Source organism: Rhamphochromis longiceps, linkage group LG11, assembly GCF_057381845.1.
Source record: "Rhamphochromis longiceps isolate RC_006_pf linkage group LG11, R_longiceps_female_GT1.1, whole genome shotgun sequence".
Classification (NCBI taxonomy): Eukaryota; Metazoa; Chordata; class Actinopteri; order Cichliformes; family Cichlidae; genus Rhamphochromis; species Rhamphochromis longiceps.
The window spans coordinates 26,697,076-26,707,676 of record NC_140567.1 but is presented as its reverse complement, the minus strand read 5'-3'; the positions used below and the strand labels follow the sequence as shown (position 1 = coordinate 26,707,676).

Genomic DNA, 10,601 nt, shown 5'->3' with positions numbered 1-10,601 from the left:
GGGTATCTGTAAGCACTTATTGATTTTCTGCAAATTAACAAGTTAAAGTATTATTTTCACCACTGCTGAACTCATCTGCTCCCTGCCGAATAAAGTTCCCCATACTGTTTGCAAACGTTTTGAAAAGAACTCAACACACATTTAATTTGAAACAGTTTTTAATTGAAGACTTACACACAAGTGTTAATGTTTACACACACTGTAGTAGCATATTTTATATCACAAAGTGTTGCTAAGCATGAACTTAGTATAGTGAATGATAGCCAGCATAGCAGTCTAACTATCCCAACAATCAGCAGTTTCATTTTGCATTTTAATCCAAAACATCAGCATTACCAAAAACATTTGAAGCGCATTTAAGTGTATATTTCAAGAAATATTCCTATTACTCACAGAAATCAAATGAATCAAAGGCTAACAACAACTACAATATCATCCCCTAAAACCCAGAAGCAAGTGACTTTATAACAGTGAAGTTTCAAACTTAATCACCATCATCGCCTTTATTTCATTGAAGGGTTAAAAAAAAATAAAGCTCTCAGTCCAATCCTTTGTTTTTGTCATGTGTTTTGTTTCTGTTTGGCCACATTAACTACGCTCAAAACACGAGGGTAGGGAGGTGCAGAGGGCCAGAAAACAGTTGTGCAAAATAAACACTGTAAAGGCAACGCTGTGAACTCATAAACAAATCAATACAGCCTGAAATCTTCCATCATTGCAATGCAAGGTGAAAACAAAGAAAAAAGAAAGAAATAACAAAATACACCTATGAGTAGAGACGAGACAGAAAGCGTGAGTGTCTATGTGTGGACCACAGGCTGATATTTCATCGCTCTGATATAAATAACCACATCCTTACTGTGGTTGTAAATCACAGCCTGAACGGCAGCCCGCATTAAGCTGTAATATCACCACCTATGTTGGTGGTGTCATATGTCACAGTCACTGTTAATTATTTATGAGACTATCATATCAGTAATATTAACACAGCAAGAACCTTTCGATCATGGCGATCATCTTCGATACAACATAGCGTGACATCCCAAATTCAGTTTACTTTTTCCTCCTTTGGTCGGTCACTAGCAAGGTGCCAAAAGATCAGTGGATTCGGTTTCCCTCAGCAAAGGCACTACGGCACAAAGTGTCATCCTTTGATCACTTCTTGGTTTCTGTCTTCTGCACGCCGTCAACACATTTCATCTTGACTGTCTTTTGCAGGCTGGTTTGCATGTTTTAAAGTTTAGGCATTTCACTCTAAATTGTGTTTCTGACATTGTGTTTTATCACACGCTTCGAACATTATGTCAGTGTCATTATTTTCATCTTTATACTTAAACTGATGTTTCATCTACTGGCAGATTTAATCTTTTAAACTTTTATTTGATGTTCTCGTTGCCCCTGATCGACTGATAAAGGCTTGTCGAGTTTCTCTTGCTTTTAAAAGTTTTTCATCATTGATTTTCAATCTTGCATCTTCACGTCAATAACCTTATCTTGGGTTGTTGACATGTGTATAGCTATTTTTCCTGGAACCAGAGCCATGGGCGAGCTATGGAGGCCGGGACCAAAAATAGGAAATATCGCACCTTCAAACTTGTGTGTAAGTGTGACCAGGTGCTTCCCTAACCCTCCATCCCAAAATGACACCTCTCCCTTTTCTATATTAAGCTTGACTCGAATCTTTTCAGGTCGCTGCTGAAGCTGCAGCTCTTCACGCTTAGTCGTCATTACATTATACACCCCTTTGCTCAGTCCTAAGGCCCACACACCGCGGTTTGTTGCAACTGTAAACTTCTTTTTACGCTGCAATGACTCTCTGCACACTCCCACTATCCACTTGGGGTTGTCACCTACAAAGACATCCCATTTGTGTTTCCCGGAGGTGTAAGCTTCAGCACCTAGGACAAAGACGCAGGGATCAAAGCGCTGTGGGTTATCGGGGATGGTCAGCCGCTCTGAGCTTTCCTTCACACTGACCAGGTCTGAACTCAAAGACAGCCAAGGCGAGGCTGTGTTCGGGTTCAACAGCACTGGATCTGCACACACAGGGTGAGAAAAGCCACAATGGGGGTCAAATTTCTTGTGAAGAGATATGCTAAATGTACTAAATGTAGGAAAGTCATGTACAATCTCCATGTACTGTTCTAGAGCTCAAGACTACAAACATCCACTATTAAGTGCTGGCAGGAAAAGACTAACTAGTATTAAAATGTACTGATTCCAAGGTTCAGTGGCATTTTTTTCTGTCTGAAATAAATAAACAGACTAGTTATTTTTGTATTCGGTCCTGAAATACTGTAGTATAGCCATCCTCAAGCTCAAGCTTAGTTTTCATGGAGGATCTGGATCACTGTCAAATGATAACAAATACATGATGAACAGCTCAGTCCATACAACACTGGTTTTCAGGCAATGACTGAAGTGCAATACTGATCTACATTCACAATTCTTATAATAAAGTTTAGCCTATCAGATGCACTCTAGTGCACGTGTGTCTTCTAAAATTTGTGTATATTTCGGGCAATAAAGGCAGTTCCACTGTTCCAAAATCCCACCGTGTAACGTACTCACAATATTTCACATGAGACTGCATTTTCTTCCATACGTTGAAGCCCAGACCACCAACGTGTTTGGCCACGTTCAAAAGGGATCCGTAGGGAAGGCGAGGCTCTGAACGAGACCAGTGAGCTCTAGACAAGAGACGGCAATGTGGAAAGTTAATGAGAGACAGTTGTAACTTAGCAAAAGACAGCAGAGAGCTAAATAAAAGAAAAAACTGTAATGTGACGATTGTGCAAATATTTATCAAAAACATCATTGTAATGAATTTTTTAGATGTATTTAATCTATAACAGAGATTGTTTTTGCAAAGATTATTTCTGATTACAGCAAGTTTTGCAGGGACTTACTGTCTTTTTAAATTCTGGAAATTCTGAAACAAAAAAAGTGACCGAAATCAGTTTGATTCAAGTCATGTAAAGCGCTCGTGAGACACAAAACGACATTGTGATAACAGACTTTTTTTTTTGTTTTTTTTACCCGGAGGAGTGGTAGATCCTCATTGCCCATCTCCTTCTTAATTGTATCAATGAGCTCCTTCATAGCGACAACATCCTTTTCTGTGCTTTCAATCTGTTTCTGTATGCCAGCGATCTTCTCCCCCTCCTCATCAGACAGAGCTTTAAGACGCATCGCTTCTTCTGCGGTGAGCACGTCGTGAAGCCTCTGAAACTCTGCTTTGATCTGCTTTTCTGCTTCTTCAGCCTGATACTGTATTAAGACAGAGCAGATTTGTACTGTACATTTGTGCTGTATGCCAGAAAAATATTAACGTGAAGCAGTGAAATTAATACCCCATAACCTATGGACAGAAATATGCTTTAAAAGCGTTGCAAATATGAACGATATGATCCACAAGCGTACAATTGTGTACAGTGATTTGTGTGTAACTTTTGTTTCATGTCACAGACTGAAATGGAGACATCTGGGCTTTCTCTCTGTATTTGTCTTTTTTTAATGTATTACCTTTTTTTTTTTAATGAAAAAGTCTTTTCTTGTTCTCAATAGACAGAACCGTGCACGTGTGGTCAAATTGCTTTGTATTAGTGCGTGGATTGAAGCATGTATTTGTGAGTCCACAGAAGTTACACATGAATCACTGTACACAATTGTGTATCTTACTTTTTGCCTGTGGATAACATTGTACGTATTTGCGATGTTTCTGAGTCATATTTCTCTCTAATTTATTTAATCTGCACCGGATCAGTTTAACATAAGGGGGCAAAGTACTTTACAGATCGCCCCAGGAAGCCACGCTTTAGAAACTGAAGATGTCTGAATTCAAAATAACAGTCCTGCTGCTATTAATAACCAGCTTAATCACTATTCGTGTAATAAGAACACCGTGAGACATGTCAGTCACCTTACCTTGATATAGGTCACTGCGTTTTTGAGATTGCGAGATGTTTTCTTGTACGAGTCCACTTTCTTTTCAAAAATGTGGACTCTCTCGCTCAGCTCCTTCTGCAAAAAAGCACAAAATGTTTTAGGCCAGTGACAAGGGTTACACACACAACACAAATATACACATGTTAGACAGATAACAGGATATCAAATTGTAAATGGTCTGGTACTTATAGGAGATACTTATATAGTGCCTTCTATTTAATATGAGCATTCAAAGTTCTTCCTACTATGTCTATCCATCTATCAGTATCTTGCTCAAGGATACTTCAACAGACTGTAGGATCTGGGGATTGACCCTTTCTGCTACCAGAGCCACTGCTGCCCAAAAGATTGTGCTTTAAAACAATTGTTGTAGGGGGATAGAGTTACCAGAGAGCTGTTACCAAAAAAGGGTGACAACGTTTATTGCAGGCCAAGATATTCACAAGCATTCACTGTGGTGCTTCAGGTGGTTGTACAGACTGCAATAACAATCCTGTGAACAATTTTCTGTCTTTGATGGCAGATAACGGGCATCTGATATACTTCTTGATTATCTCCTTTTACAGAAGATCCAAAATTGCCACCGTTGCTGCTGATGACATTATATCAGAGCCTACATAGCTGATAGAAAGGACATTAACGCTAACTAAAAACGCATTTGTAATTTAATAATAATAATAATAATAATAATAATAATAATAATGGATACTTTATTGATCCCCATGGGGAAATTACTTGTTTTTCTCTGCATTTGACCCATTCACTCAGTGAAGCAGTGGGCAGCCCACTAAGCAGGCGCCCGGGGAGCAGTGTGTAGGGACGGTACCTTGCTCAGGGGTACCTCAGGGTAGCCGTTAAGTGGATTCGAACCACCGACCTTCCGATCATGGGGCGACCACTTTACCTACTGAGCTATCCCTGCCCCCAATTTGAATCCACATTCAGTTTTTCTTTTTTAGTCTGGCACTGGCCTTAAACCAAGTTTGGTAAACTTACTGTTAACACCTTTACATAACATATTACTAAATGAGCAGCTGCAACTACAGTTTGTCAGCTTTTAAGAAATCTCAAACAAACCAGTTCCTGCTGGTGGAAACAGGATTGCATAGCACTTTTTTTCTTTCTCAAGAAGAATCTGACAAACTGGTTAGGGGAACTCTTACCTTGCACATGGGCGCCCCATCGCTCAGTGTGTACAGCCTGTGGGTGCTGTGCAGAGTGACGCATTCCACGCACACCGGCTCCTCGTCCTTCTCGCAGTACAGCTCCAGGGGTTTCAGGTGCAGGTTGCAGACTGCGTCACTGGGCTGAATGGTTTTCGGTCGTTTGTTCGTCTGTTTAAGGAAGGACTCGCAGGTGCTATTGAGCGCACGATTGGCGATGGCCTTGTCTTTCTCACACTCCTCCCTGCAGACGGGACACTTTTTGCTGTACTTAAAATTTTCCTCCAGACACTGCCGACAGAAGCTGTGGGTGCAGGGCAGCAGCATCGGGTCCCGGAATATGCCCTGGCATACAGGGCAGGTCAGCTCCTGCTGGAGAGGTAAAGGCTCATCCTCTTCCATGTTGTCAGACATGGCTTCACAGGCCCGCTTCAATTTGCTTTCGCTTTCAAAAACAGCGAAAATCGACAAATAAAGGCAGACAGACACGTATCCACCCGCCTCCGTGGGTTAGGCGAAATCAACTGGCGAAATGTTGGTTAGATTAGAACAGAAAGCAAAAAATAACGAAGATTTACTATCATTGCGTTGACAAAGTTCAACAACTTCTTCCCGCAACTCCTTTTCCGTGTTTGTGATACAGGAAGCAGATCTACTCACTGTTTTTTGAAGCACTGCCCTCTAGTGGTCCTGGAGGGAACAATAAATATCTGGTGGGGAGCAGGATGAGCTGATCCCAACAAACCCAATATAGGACAAAGAGTTTGTTTGTGGGAAAATGAGGGACACGCTTCTAGTGCTGAAAAGGATGTGAAGAAATTTATTTTTTCTGAAATTTGACATTCAAAAATTCCATAATAGAATAGAATAGAATGCCTTTATTGTCACTATACAGTTGTACAATGAGATATAGAGCATCTCCTACTCAGTCTAAACATGCTGGGGGGGGGGGATACAGTTCTGCAGCATTATGTACATATGGACAGTATTAACATAGGGAAAAAACCATATATATATATATATAATGTACAATATATAGGTAATATGTAAGTAATATGTAATAAATAGCGTTATGTATATACAGTTGAGTATTGCACATGGAATTGGTATAAATAGTATAAATAGTGTTTTGTATATACAGTTGAGTTGTTGCACGTAGAATTGGTATTGCACAGTGGTGGTCCATATAGAGGAAGTGGGGAGTGGGGGGCTGTGTTATCTGTGCATGTGTGAGTTCAGGGTGGTTATCGCTTTGGGGAAGAAACTGTTTTTGAGTCTGTGGGTTTTGGTGCTGATGCACCTGTAGCGCTTCCCTGAGGGAAGCAGGCTGAACATGTTGAAGCCAGGGTGGGAGCTGTCCTTGATAATGTTTGCTGCTTTGGTGAGGCAGCGGGAGGAATAAATGTCCATCAGGGAGGGGAGAGGGCAGCCGATGATCGTTTGTGCTGTCTTGACCACACTCTGAAGCCTCACTCTATCTGCTTTGGTGCAGCTGCCGTACCATACCGTGATGCAGTAGGTTAGCAGGCTCTCATTGAATGAGCGGTAGAAGGTCAGCAGCAGGTTGGAGTTCAGCTTGTACTTCCTGAGGACTCTCAGGAAGTGCAGCCGCTGTTGAGCCTTCTTGATGACCACTGAGATGTTTCCTGTCCAGGAGATGTCAGCAGAGATAAGGACACCAAGGAACCGGAAAGTGTGGACCCTCTCCACACACTCCCCGTTGATGTAGAGGGGGGCCAAGTCAGTGCTGTGTCTCCTGAAGTCAACAATGAGCTCTTTGGTTTTCTTAGTGTTCAGTGCCAGGTTGTTTTTTGAACACCATGCTGCCAGCTTCAGGACTTCCTCTCTGTACTCTGCCTTGTCTCCCTTCGAGATGAGTCCGACTACCGTGGTGTCATCAGCAAACTTGATGATGAGAGTGTTGTTGTGGGTCGAACTGCAGTCGTGGGTGTAGAGAGAACACAAGAGGGGGCTCAGCACACAGCCCTGTGGGGAGCCGGTGCTCAGTGTGCGAGTGGAGGAGAGATGAGGGCCGAGTCTTACAGTCTGGGGCCGGTTTGTGAGGAAATCCTTTATCCAGGCACATGTGAGAGGAGGGAGGCCAAGAGTGACCAGTTTGGTGATGAGGATGTCCGGGATGATTGTATTAAAGGCTGAGCTGTAGTCCACAAAGAGCATTCGGACGTAGCATTGCCGCTGCTCTACTGTAGGTGACTCAGCACAGCGTGGAGGGCTGTGGCGATGGCGTCTTCTGTGGATCTGTTTGCACGGTATGCAAACTGGTGGGGGTCGAATTCTGGGGGGAGGTATTCCTTGATGTGCTGAAGGACTAGTCTCTCAAAGCATTTCATGATTACCGGTGTGAGGGCCACAGGGCGGTAATCATTCAGGCTGGAGATGGGAGACTTCTTCGGCACTGGGATGATTGTGGCTGATTTTAGACAGGATGGGATGGCTGCCTGATCCAGTGAGAGGTTGAAGAGTCTGGTGAAGATGAGGGTGAGCTGGTGTGCGCATGCTCTTAGTACCTTGCTAGGTACTCCATCTGCACCGGCCGCCTTCCTGGGGTTCACTTTTAGGAGCACACGTCTGACATCGTGCTCCGTTACAGTGAGTGGAGCGGTGCAGGAACCAGGTGAGGATGAGGATGGGAGCAGGGCTGAAGCAGATGAGTGTTGCTGTTGTGGTGTTTCAAAGCGGGCGAAGAAGCTGTTTATTTCCTCTGCCAGCTGCCCATTCGGGTTTTCTGTTTTCGCAGTGCTGCCTCTGTGGTTGATGATGTCTTGCATTCCCTGCCACACCTCTCGTGTGTTGTTGCTGGACAGGTGGGACTCGATGTTCCTTTTGTGGTCTGAAACAGACCAGCGATTAAAGGAACATGAGGTTTCTTCTTTTCCTTCGATCATAGTTTTACTTTCATGCATTCTCCATTTTGTCCCAGTAACATTTATATGAGCTCCTTGCTGTTATTTCAGTTCAGGTTTCAGAGATGGTGCCATCCATCCATCTGCTAGCACATTTTTTTCAGAGCGACAGCTTTCTCATGACACTGACAGATAGGTGTCACCACAGGGGAAAACCCTGTGCCAGGTACTGTCAAGCAAGTTTCACCCACTGGATGTTTGCAATTCTTGTGGCTGTCTTTCTTTCTCTTTGTGGTTATTTTTTTTTTTAAAGCCTATTCCAAAGAAATCTGCACAACCTTTGAAATCTGCAGTGACAAACATTTTTCCACTTTGCTGCAGCGTGGAAACTAAATAACACTTTAGCCTGCAGGAGACCCACAGTGAAACGTTTTGGTGCTTTTGCAGGCAGATTTTAGAAAACTATCTTCCCTTACGGTGGGTGTTGATTTTCAAAAATTAAAGGTAATCAAAATGTAGAACATTTTTTCAGTATGGGGAGAGCAAAGGACAAAAATGTGTTGCGGTCCCATATAAAACAGAAGGTGTTTTCACCCCAGTGAAAGGAGAAATGAAACCTATGAACTACGGCATAGATTTATAAAAAGGCATGCCCACTATGCATTTCCCAAATGAATGACAGTTTTTGTACATTTAGGCCGCTTGAGGCTGTCACAATGAATAAATATTATTTGAGATGGTTTTATTACTTTTTGTGTTTCCTTTACTTTTGCCTCATATTTTGATGTACATCATGGAGTACCAACACGTCTCCCTGGAAGCTCAGATAACACAGCAGCTGTCATTGTGCAGTAGAAATAACTTAAGGTGACTTAACCAATTCTTAAACCAGGCAAGCATAATCTATGAAGATACATAACTGCAGCACACAAGCACATTGTTTTTGTATATTTTCTCTTTATTTTTACTTGCCAGTGAAGAATCTAAAACATTTTCCTGTTTGCTGCTTAGAGTTTATAAAAGAGCTGGAGCAGGATTTTGCACTTAATCTGGTTTCCTCTGTTTATCTTAGTTTATTAAACAGTCTTTGCGTTATTTGGAACATCAATCCTTTAGTCACTGATGCAATCATACAGTAGATTTGTTTTACAAAACACTGTTCTGAGAGATGATAGCGGGGTATCCAACAGATGGCACTGCAGCACTACTGCGTGACGTACTCTGAGTGGTGATTGTTAAAGAGTGGTTCCCCAAAGGTGTGCCCCTTGAAATGTGGCTTCAACCATAAATTGTCGTTGCAACTGACCATAAACCTTTCTTTCTTCAGCTGGTCCCCTTAGGGGTTGCTACATCCATGAATCTTCTCTGTGGTCTTCCTCTTTTCCTCCTGCCTGGCAGCTCCATATTTAAGATAATTTCCCCAATATATCCACTATTCCTCCTCTGCACAAGTTCAAATCATCTCAGTCTTGCTTTTCTTACTTTGTCTCCAAAATGCTTAAAAGGAGTTGTCAACTCCAGCTCTGCCTCCTTTCTGTTTTATGTGTGCCATCATCTCCAAACCATCACCAACATCTTGTAAACTTTCCCTTTAACTGCAGTTGCATTTACCATTAGTGCACATCAAAGGCCCTCACTGGTGTCGATGAGGAAAACAAAAATCTGCGAGGGTGGTGGTGGTGGTGGGGGACTGCTTTTGTTTTAAAGCAAAACACAAGCAGCCAACACAATCTACTAACTACAGAGTTTTTAGCTTGGCCATAGTTTCAGCCTAAATGCCTCCACTGTGGGGAGAAGTTGGCTGACATGGTGCCAAGCAAGCTGAAAAGGAAACCTAACCCATCCTTTCTGAGAGAAACTTGGCTTCTCAAAGGAAAGGCTTGAGCTGAACAAAAGCTTTCACTTTATCTGATTTTTACTACATTTCCATCATGGTGAAATGAATATTCCTGCATTATCCACTGGAAATTTGAATAAAAATAACAAGGAGAGTTTTTCCAATGAAAACATCTTTGACTTTTATTAATGTGTGTTTTCTCTCTTTGTCAGTAAATGAATTAAACTCAGCCTTTAACATCTGTTTGCGACAAAGAGACCGTTACCAGAAATGTAGAAAATTTGATGATGGAGTGATGATGATGGTGTTGCTTTAAGAAAAGTGTTTACAGTTAAGAGAAGAACTGATGACACTGTTCTTCTGTGGGTAAGATATGTTTTTTTGTTTTTGGCAGGTGTGAATAATCCAGTTTAACCTTTAGTGTGTTTTTGCCTCAAAATACTTGAAAACCACTGAGCACGGTAAAGTTACCAAACTCAGAGACACTGTGAATTCTGCAACAACAAGTAAAAGAAAACAAATAAAAGAGAAAAATTCCTTTTAGAAGGACAGTGACAGCGTGTGGAAAATGTGTGGTTTGGTTTGTATGTGTGTCTTTTGAACAATCTTGGTAACGTTTTAAAAAGGAACCAAAACAGTGAAGCTCCCAGTAGCAACAATTCAGTGCAAGTTTGGTATTTTGGACAACAAACTGTAAAGAGGCTTCAGAAAGTCCTCATTTAACCAACCAACAAACAAACATGCATTTGCTGTGAAACTAATGCTCTTTTTCTGACAACCTCAACATTA

General features: G+C 41.9%; 1 protein-coding gene across 1 annotated transcript; it reads right to left on the bottom strand.

The window, feature by feature from the left end:
* Positions 1-140: 140 nt before the first annotated feature.
* trim35-28 (tripartite motif containing 35-28) lies at positions 141-5,764 on the bottom strand. Its single transcript, XM_085423375.1, has 6 exons — positions 5,112-5,764; positions 3,928-4,023; positions 3,040-3,270; positions 2,910-2,932; positions 2,572-2,690; positions 141-2,036 (listed from the first exon to the last, which is right to left on the bottom strand). Exons 1-6 carry the CDS (start codon positions 5,523-5,525, stop codon positions 1,462-1,464), a joined length of 1,458 nt encoding a protein of 485 aa, XP_085279501.1. The 5' UTR covers positions 5,526-5,764; the 3' UTR covers positions 141-1,461.
* Between the last annotated feature and the right edge of the window lie 4,837 nt (positions 5,765-10,601).

Excerpts from the sequence above, each read along its gene's own strand:
- trim35-28 (XM_085423375.1), bottom strand. The coding sequence starts at position 5,525 with ATGTCTGACAACATGGAAGAGGATGAGCCTTTACCTCTCCAGCAGGAG. Across the intron at positions 4,024-5,111 it reads ATGGGGCGCCCATGTGCAAG|AAGGAGCTGAGCGAGAGAGT; the intron begins GTAAGAGTTCCC and ends GCTTTTTTGCAG. Across the intron at positions 2,933-3,039 it reads AGGATCTACCACTCCTCCGG|AATTTCCAGAATTTAAAAAG; the intron begins GTAAAAAAAACA and ends TTTTTGTTTCAG.